Source organism: Ochotona princeps, chromosome 17 (genome assembly GCF_030435755.1).
Source record: "Ochotona princeps isolate mOchPri1 chromosome 17, mOchPri1.hap1, whole genome shotgun sequence".
NCBI classification, from domain to species: Eukaryota; Metazoa; Chordata; class Mammalia; order Lagomorpha; family Ochotonidae; genus Ochotona; species Ochotona princeps.
This window is the reverse complement of record NC_080848.1, coordinates 21,858,477-21,876,977: the sequence shown is the minus strand read 5'-3', so window position 1 is coordinate 21,876,977 and position 18,501 is coordinate 21,858,477. Positions and strand designations below refer to the sequence as shown.

General features: G+C 41.1%; 1 protein-coding gene across 2 annotated transcripts in view; it reads left to right on the top strand.

Annotated features, from left to right (window-relative positions):
* Nucleotides 1–18,501, top strand: part of SPAG9 (sperm associated antigen 9) — a 124,076-nt gene that overhangs the window by 26,863 nt on the left and 78,712 nt on the right. For both annotated transcript variants that reach the window (XM_058676475.1, XM_058676476.1), the window contains exon 3: nt 17,208–17,278. In XM_058676475.1, coding sequence (XP_058532458.1) covers nt 17,208–17,278 — 71 coding nt within the window. The remainder of the gene's footprint in view (nt 1–17,207; nt 17,279–18,501) is intronic.

Sequence of the window (18,501 nt, the reverse complement as noted above, 5' to 3'; positions counted from 1 at the left end):
GCAGTAGAGTATGGTCCAAAGCGTTGGTTGCCTGCACCCACATGGGAGACCTGGAAGATGCTCCTGGCTCCTGGGTTTGGATTGGCTCAGCTCTTGCCAATACATCTGTTTGTGGAGTGAACCAAAGGACAGGAGAACTTTCCATTTCTTCTCTGTGTGGATCTGCATTTGCAATAATAATAATAAATTGTTTTAGTAAAGGAATTCCTTTGTAGGAGCTGGCACTGTGGCATAATTTATCAAAACCTTGGTGGTAGTGGATGCTGTGGCAATTTTTTAAGTGGCCACAATGCCTGGCGCTGAACCAATCTGAAGCCAAGAACCAGGAGCTCCTTCTGGGTCTCCCACTCGGGTACAGGTCCCAAGGCCTTTGGCCATCCTTCATTGCCTTCCCAGGGCACAAGCAGGGAGCTGAATGGAAAGTGTAGCAGCTGGAACATGAACCAGTGCCCATATGGGATCCTGGAGCATGCAAGGTGAGGATTCAGATACCATGCTACTGCCCTGTGTCCTAAAAACCTTTTTATGTATTAAGTAATTTGCTTCTATAATAAGGAAGCAATATTAGAGAAATAAGTGCTCTATACTTCAAATGACTTTTTTTTTTTTTTTTTTTTTTAGAGATTATCTTTTTTTTATTGGAAGGAATGTCCTGTGATAACACAGATTACTGGGCTGATAATATCTTTTTTTTTTTTTTTTTAATTTCAAATGACTTTTTTTCAATCGGAGTACCTTACTGTGTTTCTCATAGTCAAAAGAAAGCTCTTCCCCTCTCGGTTTCTTAAAATCTAGTTGAAAAGCAGGAAGAGATAGAGAACAGGGAGAGACCTTCCATTGGCTAGTTTTCTCTTCCAGTTCCCGCTGCAGCTCAGGTTGGCCCAGCCAAAGCCAGGAGCTCAGAGCTCAAACCAGATCTTTCACCTGCTGTCTGCTACAGTTATGCATTACTAGGAAAATCAAAATCTGGAGTTAAATCAACATCAGCCACATCCAGGTGTGTACAGTTTACAATAAGTACTCTTTTGGTTATGAACTGGGGCTATAATGAAACTTCATATTAAAATATTAATTCATTTGAATAAAAGATATTATAGAGAGAAACATGGATCTTGCATCTGCTGGTTCACTCCTCAAATGGCTACAATGGCCATAGCCGGGCCGGTCAGATCCCACGTGCTGGGAGCTACTTTTGGATCTTCCCACATGGGAGCCAGAGGCCAAACACGCTTGAGACATCTGCTGCTGCTTTCCCCAGTGCCTTAGCAGAGACCTGGATTAAAAGTGGAGCACCTGGGACTCAAACTGACGCCAGTGTGGGATCCCGGTTCTGCAGGGCGTTTTACCTGCACTGGCCCTGAATCCTCTTTTATTAATGCTTTGAACAATATTTTCCTCTGTTTTCTAGACCTTAGTGTCTTTTTCCTGTTTTCCATGTAATGTTTTATGTTTCTTCTGTTTTTATCTAAACTTTAACCAGTTATTACAGCAGATGAAATAATTTTTTGAAGTGACATGTCTCAAAATTAATTTTCTAGTTCTTATTTTGCTACATTTAAACATTCTCCCTACTTAGTCATCTTTCTGTCTTAACTTTCCTTCCACCTTCTCTTCAATGTGAATCAAAGTTTTCTCCCCTCTTCTTTTAAAACTTATTTGGAAAGTGGAGAAAGAGACAAGGAGAGATCGTCCACTTAATGGTTCACTGCTCCATGCGCCCTGTAATAGCACATGAGCCATGCCAAAGCCAGGAGCCGAGAGCTCAGTCCAGATCTCCAGGCTCCATAGCAGGCTCCCAGTGCTTGGGTCCTCATGAGCTGTATCCAGAGCTGCGCATTCACAGAGAACTGCAGTCAGAACAGAGCTGAGATTTAAGCCCAGCCACTCCATTCTGATGCAGCAGCAACAGCTCCTCATGTTTACAAAAGGTGCTTGTTGAGGCCTGACACTGTGACCTAGCAGGGAAGCGGCTGCCCATGATACTGGCACCCACATGGTGCCAGTTCATGTCCCAGTTGCTCCACTTTTGATTCGGCTCCCTGCTGATGAACCTGGGAAAGCAGCAGATTTCCCAGGTGTTTAGGCCTCTGCACCCACATGGGAAATCCAAAGGAAGCTCTTGGCTCCTGGCTTTGAACTGGCTCAGATCTGGTCAGTGAACCAGCACATGGAAGATCTCTCTGTTTCTCTCATCTCTGTAACTTTGCCTTTCCAAATAAAATAAATTCTTGGCAGGGTGAGGGAGGACTGGAGGGGAGCAAGAAAAGGTGTAGTTGGAGATAATCTTAAAATAATCAGTGCTCTTTACTATTGAAGTGCCAGGACTAGACCATAGGTCTTTTAAGAAATGAAAGCAAGTTTAGATAGGTGTATGTCAGCTGTGTTAATTCTTTTTTATATAATAGCAGACATTATCTGGGCTAATGGTCATAATTCTTTGTTTTAAAAATTTGAAAGATAGCGTTATAAAGAGAGAGAATCAGAGATCTTCTGTCCACTGGTTCATTCCCCAAATAGCCTCAACAACCAAGACTGGGGCAGGCTGAAGCCAGGAGCTTCTTCTAGGTCTCCCACTTGAATGGCAGGGGTCCAAGCATTTGGCCCATCTTCTGTTACTGTTCTTGGTGTGTTTGCAGAGAGCTGGATTGGAAGTAGAGCAGTCGGGACATGAATCAGCACCTGTAGGGGATGCTCATGACACAGGTGGCAGCTTAACCCATCTCACTACAGTATCTGCCCCTCATTGTCTTTATTATTTTTTTTTTAAGATTTATTTATTCCATCACAAAGTCAAATATACAGAGAGGAGAGACAGAGAGGAAGATCTTCCGTCCGATGGTTCACTCCCCAAGTGAGCCGCAACGGGCTGGTGCGCGCCGATCCGATGCCGGGAACCTGGAACCTCTTCCGGGTCTCCCACACGGGTGCAGTGTCCCAATGCATTGGGCCGTCCTCGAGTGCTTTCCCAGGCCACAAGCAGGGAGCTGGATGGGAAGTGGAGCTGCCGGGATTAGAGCCGGCGCCCATATGGGATCCCGGGGCTTTCAAGGTGAGGACTTTAGCCGCTAGGCCACGCCGCCGGGCCCTGTCTTTATTATTTTTAGAAGCAAATAAGTAACTGTAGCCTAGCATCTAGTTGAATATAAGCATATATTCAGGGCAACTGAAATGATTATTGATGCTACCTATATGACAGCAGGGTTGTGTGCAGTTTGTTTTGCTCAGTGCCAATTTTGGAGTGCTGTATCATTGTCCAGTTTGCATATTTATATGTGTACAATGTCTTGACCTTGCAAAAGATTGGGTATTTCCATTCTGATGATAGGTTGTGGGGACATTTATCCCTTTTTAAAAAGTAACCATAATAAAGTCCAAGTTCTGCCTTAAAGACCACTTCCTGTATTGCATGGGGAAATTTTGGTTGTGTCTATTTGCTATCTGAAAAGTACAAAAAATAATTAAGAGCTGAAATAAAGGACATACTTTACAGTGTTAGATAATATGGAATTTATCAGATTATAATGTGATTTAATCGTGTTGAGAAGTTAACAATATAAAACTTCCTGGGGCAGTTTAATTATGTGGTATTAGAGTTTTTGGTTGAACTAACGTAAGACATTTACAAAGATTTTTTAAAAGCTGTATGTTGTGCCTTGACTGTAAGTAACAGTAATTAATATTTTGTGGGCTTTAAGGAAGAAAGAATCTGAAACATATATCGCATGGGATAAGGAATTATGACTTAAAAAGAGCTCTGTTGGTGCTTTTCCAGTGTGTGAGAGGTCTCTAACCCACTTTGTCTAGTGGGACAGTGATGGGTGCTTTCATTGTTTTTATCAGTTGTTGAATATCTCCGGCTTGTAATTCAGATATTAAATGAGCCAAGTAAATGTTGATGTTTTAATACCCTTCAAAATATTAAGCTCAGGTAGGCTTATTGTTCTGCCCAGGTATGGTTGTTCTAAAGATCATGGTGTGACCCTCAGGTTTGTGTCACGTCCAGCCTTGCAGGTGGTTGTTGGTGTGGCTCCCGGTCTTTTCCCCATATGTGTCATGTTTTGTGTTGCTGCAGTTGGAGTGCGTATCTGATGTTGTTTCTTTTTCTTAACGCTACTGTATTTCCCTTGTATGGTCTTCACTAATCTGTAAGCAGCTCCCGTTTGGAAGCTATCCCTTCTGTTGTCAATCTTGATTTTCTCTGGGGAGTTATCCTTTCTTCTGACCCCTAATAAGATTTGTTTACTGGCAACTTTGTTTTTTACCTTGACTACCCAGAACAAACTTGGAAATGCACCCAAAATCACTGGTTGGGACCTTGTCTGATTGGAATATTGAAGATGCTTTTTTCTGTGACCCAAACTTTATATATGATGTGTCCTTGTAAGCTATTTCAGATCCTTTATGGAATGAATCATGCAAAAAACTATAAGTAAAAAATTTCAAAAGACTTATTTATTTAAAAGGCACAATAGCAGTTAGTGCTGGAGATATAATTTTCTGCTGATTCACTCTCCACATGGCCACAGTGGCCAGGACTGGGCCAAACCGAAGTTATAGCTCAGAACTCCGTTTGGGTTTCCCATGTGGTTGTGGGGAGCACTTGAACCTTTTTCTGCTGCTTTCCCCAGGCACATTAGCAGGGACTTAGACCAGAAATGGAGCAGTGGAACTCAAACTGGCAGCTCAAACTGACCTCATGACAGATTGAGCCACTGCACAGTGATGCTGGCACCATAAGTAAATTTCCAAAGTGCCTCAAATTATAAACTTCCTTTGTTGATTAGTGGAACATTTTTTTTTATAGTGTAGTAAATCATATTACAGAAAAATCATTTCATACTTAACAGGTTTTCCATTTTTTAGTAACAATTTTCATAGGAAATGCTTAAGGAGATAGGTAAAGGAGTATGGGACATGTTAGTGGTTCTTAGTATGTAACAGTATTCGGCCATTGTAATGTCAGTGCCACTGGGAAAGTAAGCCAGTAATGTGTGAAGGTAGGCCATCATTTATGAACTCTCAAGCCAGTCAGGAACCAGTTACTGTTCTGTTCTCAATTAAGAAACTTCAGTTGCCCTCCAGCTCCTTGAGCTTATAGCAGATCTCTTCCTGAGGTGTATGCAGTCGCTGCTTTTGGTGGAGAGGAGTGGAGAATTTAGATTTACTTAACCCTCTTCTGATCCTGCTTTTAAAAAACAAAGGAAAATACATACAACTAAAAAAAAATATTTAGAATTTGGAAGTCTAGTCTTTCTACCCTTCCCGCATCTCATGCATTTTACATTTGATATCATGATCTAGTAAAACACCTTTAAGTTTTTCCTTGAAACATTGTTTATTATTGTAAGAAAAAGATTACTTAGTAAGCATAAGCACGTCACTAGCAGGACAGTATGGGGTGGTAGTGTGATCATCAGCATATCTTATTTCAAAGGATGTAGATTTTTTTTTCTAAAAAAAAGATGTATTTATTTTTGTTGGAAAGTCAGATTTACAGAGAGGAGAGACGGTAAGATCTTCCTTCCACTGGTTCACTCCCCAGATGACCGCAACGGCCAGAGCTGAGTCAATCCTAAGTCAGAGCCTCTTCTGGGTCTCCCATGTGGGTGCAGGGTCCCAAGACTTTGGCCCACCTCGATTGCTTTCCCAGGCCACAAGCAGGGAGCTGGATGGGAAATGGGGACTCTGGGATTAGAACCGGTGCCCATATGGGATTCTGGCAAATGCAAGGTGAGGACTTTAGCCACTAGGCTACTGCGCTGGACCCCAAGGATATAGAAGTCTTTGTAGAAAGGTCTGTTATTGATATGATGAATAAATTTAGACTTCTCACACTATAGAAGGAAAATAAACCATTTTAAGCTTATAGGTATAGTTTCATATCAAAGTTAGCATGTAAAAAGGGGTCTAGATTTTCTGTCACTTTTTCAAATCACTTAAAAATATTCTTCAGTGTGATTTAAAGTTTTATTAATGCCTCTACTTTGCAATTGGTAATTGATATTAGTATTCTGAAAAAAGTAGAATAATGCCATAATAGGTCATATTTTCTATTTTAGTTTTATATTGCTAACAGATAATCCCCTTTCCATAATTTTTTAGAATGAAAAAGCAGACTATTAATGACATAGATTTTGAAATTACATATTTTAATTAGGAGTTTCAGATTTGTGCTTTCCGATTTTTTTTAAAAGATAAAGTTAATTACATAGATACTTTTAGTCTTTCTAACTTGATCCTAGTTCTTTGCAGTATTGAGAATACCTGTGTATTTAGTAAACTTTATTTAAGGGCTATTTCTTTTTTAGGTGAAGTAGAAAATTAAGCACAAGATTAATTGTGCAAACACTAATATTTTGTTGCCTTTGTCGCTTCATTAGGTACTACTGTTTGGTCTTCGGTTCTGTTTTATGTTTTATAATCTGTACTTGGACTCTCATTTTTGTAGTCTAGTGTATTCTAGAGAACCTTAAAGTGAACCATAAAGTTACATTTTATAAAAATTAGCATGTGAATAAGGGTTAGAAGCTTTCTGGTGATTGGTTTGGAGAATAGAAAAAAAAAGATAAAGGAATTGATCTCTCTTTAAACATGTAAAGATATAATAAGGAAGATGCCAGACAGTTTTTCTGTAATTCTGAGACTGAGCTAGGGAAGTGAATGTGTTGGCTGTAGTTAGTCACGAGGAAGCGTTTGTCGACCCTGGTGAGGGTGATTCCGCGTATGTGTGCAGTACAGGCCTGCAAGAGGCCTGGGAGAGGAGTGAGCTTTCTGTCAGGGAGGACCTCGGTAGGTCTTCCAGACGTTGCCTGGGTCGGATCACTGCCAAGTCCTTGCCTCTGGGACTGTTGCAAGTTATCCTACTTTGTTTTATGGGTGTGATCATTGATTCATGAGCACTTTAAAATATTTATAATTTGACACTGGAATATTGACTAATCGAGTTAATGTCTGTCTGAAGAGCTTTGGAGGTTTAGAAACACAGTGAAAGATGTGGTTGGCAGACGGAGGCTTTTATTACTGTTTTGATGTAGTTGTCTTGAGATCTGTGTGTTCTAAGTCAGCATTTGATTCTGATCTACCTGTTGGGACTTTGGATTCTAACTTGTTCAAAGAGAGGTTTCTGGAAGACCGGTGTCAGTCTTTTGAGGCCCAGTTCCTGGCTGGATTAGCTGCCTTCCCTGAGCAGTAAGGACTGTTGATTCCTTTTGAGATGAGTTGGACATGGCGTTCTAGCAGGTCTGTTTCTCTTTCTTCCCCCCGTAGGCCTATCAGCAGTCTGATGGGGCAGAAGACAGCAGAGATGGAAGGTGTTCCAAACTTGGCACAGGCCCTCAATCTAAGGAGGTAAGCTCTGATTTGGAGCCGGCGGAGCAGGTGGCTCTTCCTGCCTGAATCATACCCTCTTGCTCTTTGGATAGATGTATGGAAAGAGCATTCAGAAGGAGGCTGGAGCATCACCACTCGCTGTCACCAAGGGGAAACTTGCAGTAGCCTTTGATTGTCTTTCTTGCCCCTCTCCCCCTTTTTAATTTTGATGTGCTCTGGTTTAATATTTTCCCCCTCCCTCGGAATATTATCAGCTGAAAACGGCAGATTAGTTATCTGTTGGTTTTGGGATAGACAGGATGAGCAGAATCTTGTTTCTTTCCAATTAACCTCAGGTTGTAACTCGTTTGGGTGAGTAGGAAGGTAGTTTTAGGGTTTTTTTGCTGAGACAGCTTTTTGAATTTGAGTTTATGTGGGAACTCTTAAACAAGCGATGGTCTGCAGTCTTTGCCCAGATGGGCTTTTCTTTCTGTTCTTCCCTACCCTTCCACTGCCCCTTTCTTTCTCTTTTCTGATTCTTTAGTAACCTTCAGGACTTTGAAGAAGCATCTATTCCCTGTGTTAAAAGGTACTTTGCAGAAGTGTCTACCCACTCACGTGACTTAGGCCTTGAGTTAACTGAGTTTATTGGATGTTTTGTTGTACTGAGTTATTGTGAGTGTTCTCAGTAAAGAGTGAAAGGTTCTGAATTTGTGTGGTATGATTTGGGTACAGTACGTGATCTCAGTGTGTGGGGGTGTACGTTTTCTGTGTACTCTAGGCTCATTTACTTAAAAATTTTTTACTGTAAAATGTCATTCATAGATTTGAATCTGTAGAATGTTAAAAGCATTGATGCCATCGCAAAGATATCATAAAAGGTATTACAATAGATTAAAATGAATTTAAAACATGCAAATGAGTGAAAATAAAATGTAACATCATATCAGGAAGGTGCATTACCTTATGTTGCTGATGAAAGTCTGTGGGATGAAAGAGCGGTAGGTTCAGAGGTCTGAGGAGAGTGTTGCTTGATGAGGCTTGCGCAGTTACCTCTGCAGTGGGCACAGCCACATGTTGGGCAGTGTCTATACTGTATCAAACACCAGTGTTCAGCAGGATCTAGGTTTGTATCATGATTTCTGTGTTTGTGTAACTTATACTTTATGTGTCTAATAATAATATTTAGAGTCAAAGCACAAGTCAAGAAGACATGAAACTCAGAAAATTATAAACAATTTCTGTCCAGGTACTTAATAGCTTTGAGGGGAGAGAAGAATTGCCAGAAAAGCATTCAGAAAGTTGTCCAGAATAACAGAGGTCCCTTCTAATCTTACTCCATGGTGGGTAATGCACCTCTGGTGATTTAAAATGCCAGTTACAAGGACTTAATGCATGTTTATAAGCTAGTAAGTGTTTTTAGCTGATCTAGTTATAGCAAACAAGCTACAGAAATTATTTTCCCAGGTAAAGTTTAAAAAGTAAATGTTTCAGCACTAAACCAAAACGCAGAGCCTTATGGTGCCTAGTTCCTAGTCAAGCGCCTTCCCAGGAAGCTAGCTTGCAGGGCAGGATAGAATCCTGTTTGTGATTTGCTATATAACCAAGCCAGTTTTGTTTGTCCTCTGTGGTTTTTCTAACCTTAAAACTAAGAGGGTGGAAATGAATAATGTTTATCTCAATAAAGATGTTCTTTTTTTTTTTAAGTAACTTTCTAGAGTTACGGAGGTGGGCATTTTTCTAATTTATACTGTCTTTAATGCATTCTATTCGTATGCATTTAAATTGGAGGAAGGGAATGGGAGATTGTGGAAGCTTTTTTTTACTGTGTCAGGTCTGGAAGTGGCACACACTGGCTTTAACTCAGTCAGTCTCAACTGCAGGGGCTGGCGCTGTGGCATAGCAAGTTAAGTCTCTACTGTGGCTCCTGCATCCCTGATTGGTACCAGTTTGAGTCCTGGTTGCTCCATTTCCAATCCAACTTCCTGGTAATGCACTTGGGAAAGCAGCAGAGGATGGCCCAAGGCCTTGAACTCGAGCACCCACATGGAAGACCCAGAAAAAGCTCAAGGTTCCTGGCTTTGCTCTTGCTCAGCTTCAGCAATCGCAGCCATTTGAGGAGTGAACCAGTGGATGGAAGATCTTTCTGTCTGTTGTTCTCTCAATCTTTAGCTCTGTCTCTTTCTCCTCCTCTGTTTCTTTCTCCTTCTTTTGTAATTCTGCCTTTCAAATAAGAAGAGATAAATCTTAAAAAAAAAAAAAAAAAAGAAAATTAACCACAGAGGCAAAAAGTAGCAGACGTTTTTATAAATTTACAAAGATTTGTCTGTTAATTTACTGGAAAGGTAGAGTGCCAGAAGTTGGGTGGGGATTTTGGGGGAATGGGAGGAGAGAGAGAGAAAGAGAGAGAGAGAGAGAGAAAGAGAGAGAGAGAGAGAGAGAGAGAGAGAGAGAGAGATATGTTCCATCTGGTATTTCAGTCCCCAAAAGCCCACAACAACCAGGTCTGGGCCAGGTCAAAGACGGTATGCAGGAACTCAGCCCAGGTCTCCCAGGTTGGTGTCAGGGGCCCAGGTATTTGGATGGCATTGCAAGCTCTGGCTTAACCCATAGCACCACAGTGCTGGTCCCAAATGTTTCTCTAAAGTGAACATGCTTGAAGTTTAGAAGTCATTTGCAGTTCTTTCTGCTGTTAATTTTCTGAGAGAGAAGGAGATTGTAATGCAAATACAGTGTTTCTGATTTATGTTCATATGATTTTTAAAACTAACTTCAGGTATCTCTGACTTGATTTTATTACTGCTTTAAAACTCTTCACTGCAGTTTCATTAATATTTCATTTCATTTGCAATATTTACTTAATAAACTTTGAGATATATCCTTCTATCATTTGATCTTTCTCTTTAGAAAGAGGTGGTTTTTCTTTTCCAGACCTGAGCTGCCTTGCCAGGACCCCTCCTGAGGCCCACCTGGGCATGTATCCCTCTCAACTATGTAAACATTATCAAAAACAAAATAAAATAAATAGGTGGTTATGAAATCAAAGTGCAATTTTCTGATGCTTGTGTTAAATGACAGATATTGAATCTCCTTTAAAAATTGAAATGTAAGTCATGTATATGATATGGTTGTATAACTGCTAGTAGTGTCTAACTCTAGGACATTATCGTCGCCCAAAATAAAATCTCATACCTGTTGACACTCATTCTCTATTCCCTTCTTCCCCTGACTTGTATTTGTATGCATTTACATCAGTAGAATCATAGAATAAACAGTCTTTTGTGATCAGTTTCTTTCATGTAGCATAAGATTTATTCATATTATACTGTACCATTGCATTCCTTTTTAAGATTGAATCATAGTCTTTTTGTGTGTGTACCACATTTTCCAAACCTCCTCCTTCCTAACTGCCTGTGGATCATGCTGGTCTTGTCTGAGTTAACTGAAAAGCTGTAGTGTGCAGTTTCACAGAATTCATTGTCGTAAGTAACCACTTTGGGAAGGGTTTCTTGGTTTTTCTCTTGGCTTGCTTAGTTCCAAGTTCATAAATGGGAAGTCAATTACTTTGCATATGAACCATCTTTATAATGCTGTAATTGGCTGCAAGTATCAATCAAAACTGTATTAGCATTCTTACTTTGATTTGTACACTTTGTTATCAGTGGCATATCTGAATATAACTACTAAGTGACAAATCTTCAGCTTTGTTTTAATGGAATAGAGAAACAGCGGTTTCGATGTAACAGGCAAAAAATACATACAAGAGTATATGTATATATACATATATGTGAATGTATAAAGTTAAATTAGAGGAGATAATGTTTAAGGCTTGTAATTGTAATTTGTTAGTGCTTATGAAAATAACAGGGCTAATTCCTTTCAGTGGGATATTATGCAGCACTTAAAATGGGAATTGTCAAGCCATGGAAAAAATGCAGAGTAATCTCATTGGCTGGCCTATTAAGTGAAAAAAGTGAATCTAAGCAAGCTATATACTGTATGATTGCGACTCTGACAGTCTGGGAAAGGCAGTACTTGAGGCAGGTGTGGAATTGGGTAGGGAAGGATGGCTATGTGGAATATAGCGGTTCTTTAAGGACGTGAACCAGTTAGGTGTGATACTGTACTAGTGGGTGCAGGTTGTTAGACTTTTGTCAACAGTAAGAATGACTGTACCCTAAAGTAAATGATGTCCTTGAGTGATGTGTCAGTAGAGGTTCATACAGTGTAATAAATGTACAACTTTGATATGGCATGTCAAATTGTGGGGGACACTATGTGTGCAGGCAGGAGATGGCTAGGAATTCTGTACTTAATATTTTTTTTGTGAACTTGAAACTGCTCTAAAAATTAAATACAAAAAAACCCAGATATCATACTCTGCATGTGCTAATGTCCTGTGTGTGTGTGTGTGTGTGTGTGTGTGTGTGTTAAGTTCTTGCTAAGAAACAGTATAGATACAGACCATTTAAATGAAATTAGTAAATGTATGAGGCCAGCACCATGACACAGTAGACTCAGCCTCCGTCTGTGGTGCTGGCACCCATATGGGCACCAGTTCACATCCCTGTTGTCCGACATCCCATCGAGCTCTCAGCTTAGGACCTGGGAGAGCAAGAGTTGGCTCAAGTCCTTAGTCCACTGCATCTATGTGGGAGAGCCAGGGGAAGCTCCTGGCTCCCGCCTAGGGATCAACTCAGCTCCGGCCATTGTGGCCATTTGGGGAGTGAAGCAGCAGATGGAAGACTGATCAAACCTCTTTCTCTCTGTAACTCTGCCTTTTAACTAAAATATAAATCTTTTTTAGAAATTGTAAATGTAGCCATTTCACCTTTTCAGTGAGGTGATAAAGAATGGATTTGCAGTCTAACTAGTGTTTTTTTTTTTTTTTTTGAGGCAAAAGTTAGAATATGACGCCAGATGGAAATAAATTAAGCAGAAAGTAAGTCTAACAAATATAAGGTCGTAAATAAATGTTGCCTGAAGAAATTTTGAAGGTAATATGAAATACTTATGGGAAATCAAACAAATAGTAGAACTTTAAGTTCTTATAAAAGGCCCTAAATCAGTCTGAATGACGGACATGTTCTTCAAATACTGAAAATACACAAAAATTAGTGGTAATTTGGGTTTTACATCTCCTTACTACAGTCTGGCTGTTCAGTGGATCATCAAAGTCATGTGTAGTAGGGGCCAGTGCTATGACTCAACTGGCTACAGCTGCCTGCAGTTGCCAACATTCTCTGGGGGCACCAGTTCATGTCTCAACTACTCCACTTCCCATCCAACTCCCTGGTTATGGCCTGGGAAAGCAACAGACGGCCCAAAGCCTTGGGACCCTGCACCAACATGGGAGGTCTGAAAGAAGCTGCTTCGGATTGGCTCAGCTGTCAGTATTTGGGGAGTGAACCAGTAGATAGAAGATCTTTCTGTAAATCTGCCTTTCCAATAAAAATAAATAATCTTAAAACATTTCAATTAAGAAAAGAAAAAAAAAAAAAAACAAGCTGGTATAGCATTGATCAAGACCTCTTTCTGTTTGCCAGCGACCAGGTATCTGACCAGATCACCCAGCACCTAGATTAAAGTGTGTTTCTGTGAGGTTACCTAATAGTGATTAGTTGGTGTATTTATTGGCTGGGGCTAGCTTCCATACCAAAAATACCACAGGTCGAATGACTTAAATTTTACAAGAATTTGTTTTTTAAATGTTTGGTTTCATATTGTTTACTTAGGGTCTCTGATTAGGGTGGGAAGGGTCGAGGTATGAAGGCAGGTTGGGAGTGGAACAGTTGGAACTCAAACCAACACCCATGTGGGATGCCAGCGTTGGGTAATCCTCTGTGCACAGCACCAGCCATCACATCCTTACCAGCATTTGGTATATGTTTTGGTCTAGTTTTTGTAATTTTTAGTAATTCTAATGCATATGAGGTAGTGTTACATTTTGGTTTTAATGTACATCTCCCTGATGTTTAGTGAGGATGAGTATTTTACTTGAAAGTTTGGTAGCCTGTGTGAAGGAATATTTGGGTTATTTCCCTAAGAACAGAATTTTTATTTGAAACACAAGCCCCCACCGCCCTGTGAAATCTTAAAGTAGGCTTTAATATACACAACAGAAAGGAGGGTTTCTTGAGTGGCAGTGAAGCATGGTGATTGAGAACACAGATTCTGTAGCTAGACTCTTCCTTCAGGAAGCCTTGTGTGCCAATCATTACCATGTCACTTTGGGAAAATTATATCACCCCATTTTGCTTCTGCTACAAATCTCTAAAGCGAGTGTGTTAATAATTTTGATGATAAGGTAGGGGCTGGCGTTGTGGCCCTGTGACATTGGCATCCCACATGAGCCCTGGTTCTTCCCTTGGCTGTTCCACTTTGGATCCCGCTCTGTGGTAATGAACCTGGGAAGGCCGCAGAGGATGGCCTAAGGACTTTGCTCCCTTCCCCCGTGTGGGAGATCCGGATGGATTTCCAGGTTGCTGGCTTTGTCCTGGCCCAGCCATTGCAGTGAGGCCATTTGTGGGTGAACCATCTGGGAGATATCTCTTTCACTCTGTTTTCCTGTCTGTCTGTGACTCTACCTTTCAAATAAATAAGTATGTACATACATACATACATATTTTTTTAAAAAGGAAAAAAAAGTTGGCTGATGTTGCAGCATACTCATATTGGCATCAGTTGAAGTCCCTTCTGCTCCACTTCTCATCTAGCTCCCGCTGACACAGGTGGGAAAGCAGTAGAAAATAGCCCGAAATGCTTTGGTAGCTGCCACGCATATGGGAGACGCAGAGAAAGCTTCTGACTCCTGGCTTTAGCCTGGCCCGGCCCTGACCATTCCAACCATTTGGAGCAGGGGAGGAGGTGATCCAGGTGGATCAAGGATCTTTCTCTGTGTCTCCCTTTCTCGCCATAACTTTGTTTAATATAAATAAAGTTAATTTTAACCTAGTAAGTACTAAATGAGTTAGCTAGTCTTATTGGTGTGATGGATATAAATAATGAGGTTCTATTAAACACAAATTTGAAATGTAGAAATATAAATAAAAGTTGGCTTTTAGTTCAGTCTCAGCAACCAAAAAAAGAATTTTTTATTTATTTAGTTTGCTAGTTGAACACAGAGAAACGCATGCTTCCAGTCTGCTTGATCACTCTCCAAATGCCCAAATGCTCAGCCAGGGCTGAGCTGAACTGAAGCCGTGGGCCGTGCTGTCCTCCGGATGCGTGACAGGGTCACAAGCAGCTGTTATTGCCCTCCCAGAACATCAGCAGGAAGCTGGATGAGAAGCAGAGCAGCTGGGATTCAAACAACCACTCCCATGCAGGTTCACAGCATTGCAAGTGGCAGCCTAACCCACTTTACCACACTGCCACCCCCAATATTAAATATTTTGGTTTGGTTGCATGTTATCAAGAAAATACTGATTTGTAGGGGTAAGAAATTAAAAATAGATACAAATTTTATAGTAACCTCAGAATCTCCTTAAGCTTTTAGATAAATTAACAAGAAACAGTAGAGAATGTTTCTTGAAACATTGCTACTATATCTGATTTGTTTGGATTTCTTGTTTCTCAGTGAAGTTCATATGAGCAGTATAAAGAATGATTACAGTATCTGTTGCATTACCCTGTCACATCTGCTCTAAGTTTGTTTAACACTTTTAGGCATGGGATAAGATGAGCAGATGTGCTGAGACCTTGCCTGGCTTGGTAAAGGGCACTCCGTGGTCCTTTGTATGTTTATTTACTTGTACCCATTTAATGAGCCAATAGCAAACATACAGACTTGAATTAGAAACAAATCAAGGGGCCTGCAGGGTGGTTCAAACTGCTAGTCCTCCACCGTGCAATGCCTGCATCCCATGTAGGTGCCAGTTTGTGTCCCTGCTGCTCTGTTTCCCATCCAGCTCTCTGCTTAGGGTCTGGGCAAGCAGCAGAGGATGGCTCAGAGTCTTGAGACCCAGCTGCCACGTGGGAAGAGGCTCATGACCATTCAGGAGTAATCAGCGGATGGAAGATTTCTGTCTCTTCTCTTTGTAAATCTTCTTTTCTAATAAAAATAAATATTTTTAGAAAAACAAATCAAAACAAAAAGTTATTGTCCTAATTAATGATATGTTTCCCTGATACTAACATAAGTAGTGGATTAAGTGTACACAAATCAAACATGAGGTTTTTGGCAGTACAAGTTGTATTTTGTTCAGCATAGAACACTCATGCGTGTATGCTCTTGAGTATTTACTCTTGATAGCTAATTTGTACAGCTCTCTTGCCAGTCACAGGTTGGAGATTATAACAGCCTTTGCAGCTAGGTGACCTTACACAGAGAATATTTCCAGTTAATCCCAAGGCTCCCAAGTAGCTGTTCCTGAGTGCTGAGGCCCCATCTTTCTAAGTGTTGTTTTTCTTTTTTTTTTTTTAAGATTTATTTATTTTTTATTGGAAAAGCAGATATACAAAGAGAAGGAGAGACAAAGAGAAACATCTACCCGCTGACTCACTACCCAAGTGGCTGCAACAGCCAGTGCTGAGCTAATCCAAAGGCAGGAACCAGGAGGTAGGAGCTAGGAGCTTCTTCCCACGTGGGTGTGGGGTCCCAAGGCTCTAGGCCATTTTTTACGGCTTTCCCAGGCCACAAGCTGGGAGCGAAATGGGAAGTGGAGCAGCCGGGTTATGAACCAGCGCCCATATGGGATCCCGGCACATGCAAGGCGAGGACATTAGCCACTGGGCTACTGTGCCAGACCCTGTAAGTTTTCTTTATCTATCTATCTATCTATCTATCTATCTATCTATCTATCTATGTATCTATCTGAAAAGCAGATGTAGAGAGAGAAGGTGGAACAGAGAGAGAAAGCTCTGTTCACTGGTTCACTCCCCGAGTAGCCACAACGGCCAGAGCTGAGCGAATTTGAAACCAGGAGCTCAGAGCTTCTCCTGGTTTCCCACATGAGCTCAGGGTCCCAAGGCTTTGGGCCGTCCTCGACTACTTTCCCAGGCCACAGACAGGGAGCTGGAAGGGAAGTAGAACAGTTGAGACACAAACTGGAGCCCATATGGCATCCAGGAGCGTGGAAGGCAAGGACATTTAACTGGACCTCTAAGTGTTCTTTTAAAAGTTCCTGAAAACCGGGCACAGATTGTAGATTTTTTTCTGTGTAGATTTTTCAAAGTCCTCTTGTATTTCTGCCCAACAGCCTGTCTGCCGCTGCTCAGGCGGCGTAGGCTGTCCCAGGCTGGCCAGTCCTCCTCTGCCTCCCCGCTGATGGGTTTATGTTCTCTGCTCTGTGGTAACAGTGTCTGAAGACTTGCATTACCATCTGTCTCGAGCAGTGTCATTTCTTCTTGGTTCTCCTTGGACTCAACCACTTTTCTAAATCATTGTGATTTACCAGCAGTCATTGTTCCCTGTGAAATCCTTTCCCAACATTCTGCATCTACATCACCAGATTGCTTTTCAGTCCTGCTCTGGGAGTGCTGCCCCAATCAGTACCATGCACAAAATCCATCAGCAGAGGGCGCTAAATAAGAGCCGATGAGTCCCTGACGTTTACATGCCCTGGAATAGTGTTAAACTTGGACCCTAATTTCAGGTTATGGTACCATGATTTGTAAGTGTTTGAAAGAAATAATTTCACGCCATATTTAAAGACCTAACTGATAAGCATGGGTATTAGAGAACTCGTCTGCTTCTTAAGTTTTTTTCTTTCCTGTTGTTTCTGCTCTGCAAGTTTGTTACATCTGTAAGCTTTTACAGGCTGATGGATGCGGTCGGAGCCTGTGAAGACTCTTGCGGTGCTAGGATTGTGGATAACCCATTCCAAGTTTCGAGGATGGACTTTTTCTAGTGAACTTTTTTTGGTATTTTGTTTTAAGCATACGTATCTTAATTTCAGTTAGCAGACTTGAAGAAAGAGAAGCAGAGCTGAAGAAGGAGTATAATGCATTACATCAGAGACACACAGAGGTAGGTTTCCAGATTATTCTTATTGCACTAGTAGTACTGCAACAGAAATGGACTTGAGAAAGTATGTCTTGATTTCTGAAAAAATCAGAATAATTCTTGGGGACTGTTCCCACAAAACAAGTGTAATGTGACATTTCCCTAGTTACCAAATAGTTTCTTGTTTTTCACCTGGAGTTGAACTCTTCATTAATATGCCACAAAATTGTTGGTAAGGCAGTCCCAGTGTTTGTTTCCTTGGCTGGTGTGGGTGTAAAGATGAGAGAACTTATTTGCCTGGTTACCGGTGCAGAAATATTAGTTGGTAAATTATTGACAAGGATCTCTATATTTATAATCTAGCATATAAGAGCATAAGTTCATCACAAATAACAAGCAAATTAGAGTGTGTTAAATCTAAATGACTTTAATAAAGTTTTTATAAAGATTTTAATTAAAGCTTTAATTAAGGTTTTCTGCATGAGTTTTCAGTATTTTAAGTGATTAATTCCAGTATGTGATCTATTCAAAGCAGATTAAAAATGTACTTAAGCATTTAAAAATGTTTTTAATAATTATTTTACTTATTTGAAAAGCGGAGAGAGAATGAGAGACAGAGATCTGCTGTCCTCTGGTTTCCTCCCCAGCTGCCTGCAATGCCCAGGGCTGGGCCCAGCTCAGGGGAGAAGATGAGACTCAGTATGGATTTCCCACACGGGGAGCATGACCTGCTGCCTTCCAGGGTGCACACTGGCAGGCAGCTGGCCTGCAGAGGGGAGCTGGGACTAGAACCCGGGCACTCGGATAGCAGAGTGCAGGATCATGACTTGATAGAGGCCTGTACTGTTTTAAAAAATAAGAAAATTCACTGCACTCAATTTGGTTTTTTTTGGAATAAGTAGGGAACACTGTCTTGGGGAGGGGTTCACATTTCTCTCTAGTGGCCCTGGCAGGTGGGGTTTGGTAATAACTACCGTAACTTATTAGCCATACCCAAAGCATGGAGTGCCTCAGGGTTGATATGCAGTGGTAGAGTGAGCTGGCTAGGACCACAGAGCCTGGGGAAGACAGGAGCAGGTTACACAGCAACCTGTTCAGTATGTTAGGAAAAAAAAATTCCTGCTCCCCTTCCCCCCCCCCCCAATAATACATGGCATTTGATGGATATCAGGAGTATTACAAAGCGATGGATTGGGGTCAGCATTTGGCACAGTGAGTGCCAGCATCCCATAAGGGGCTTTTGTGTT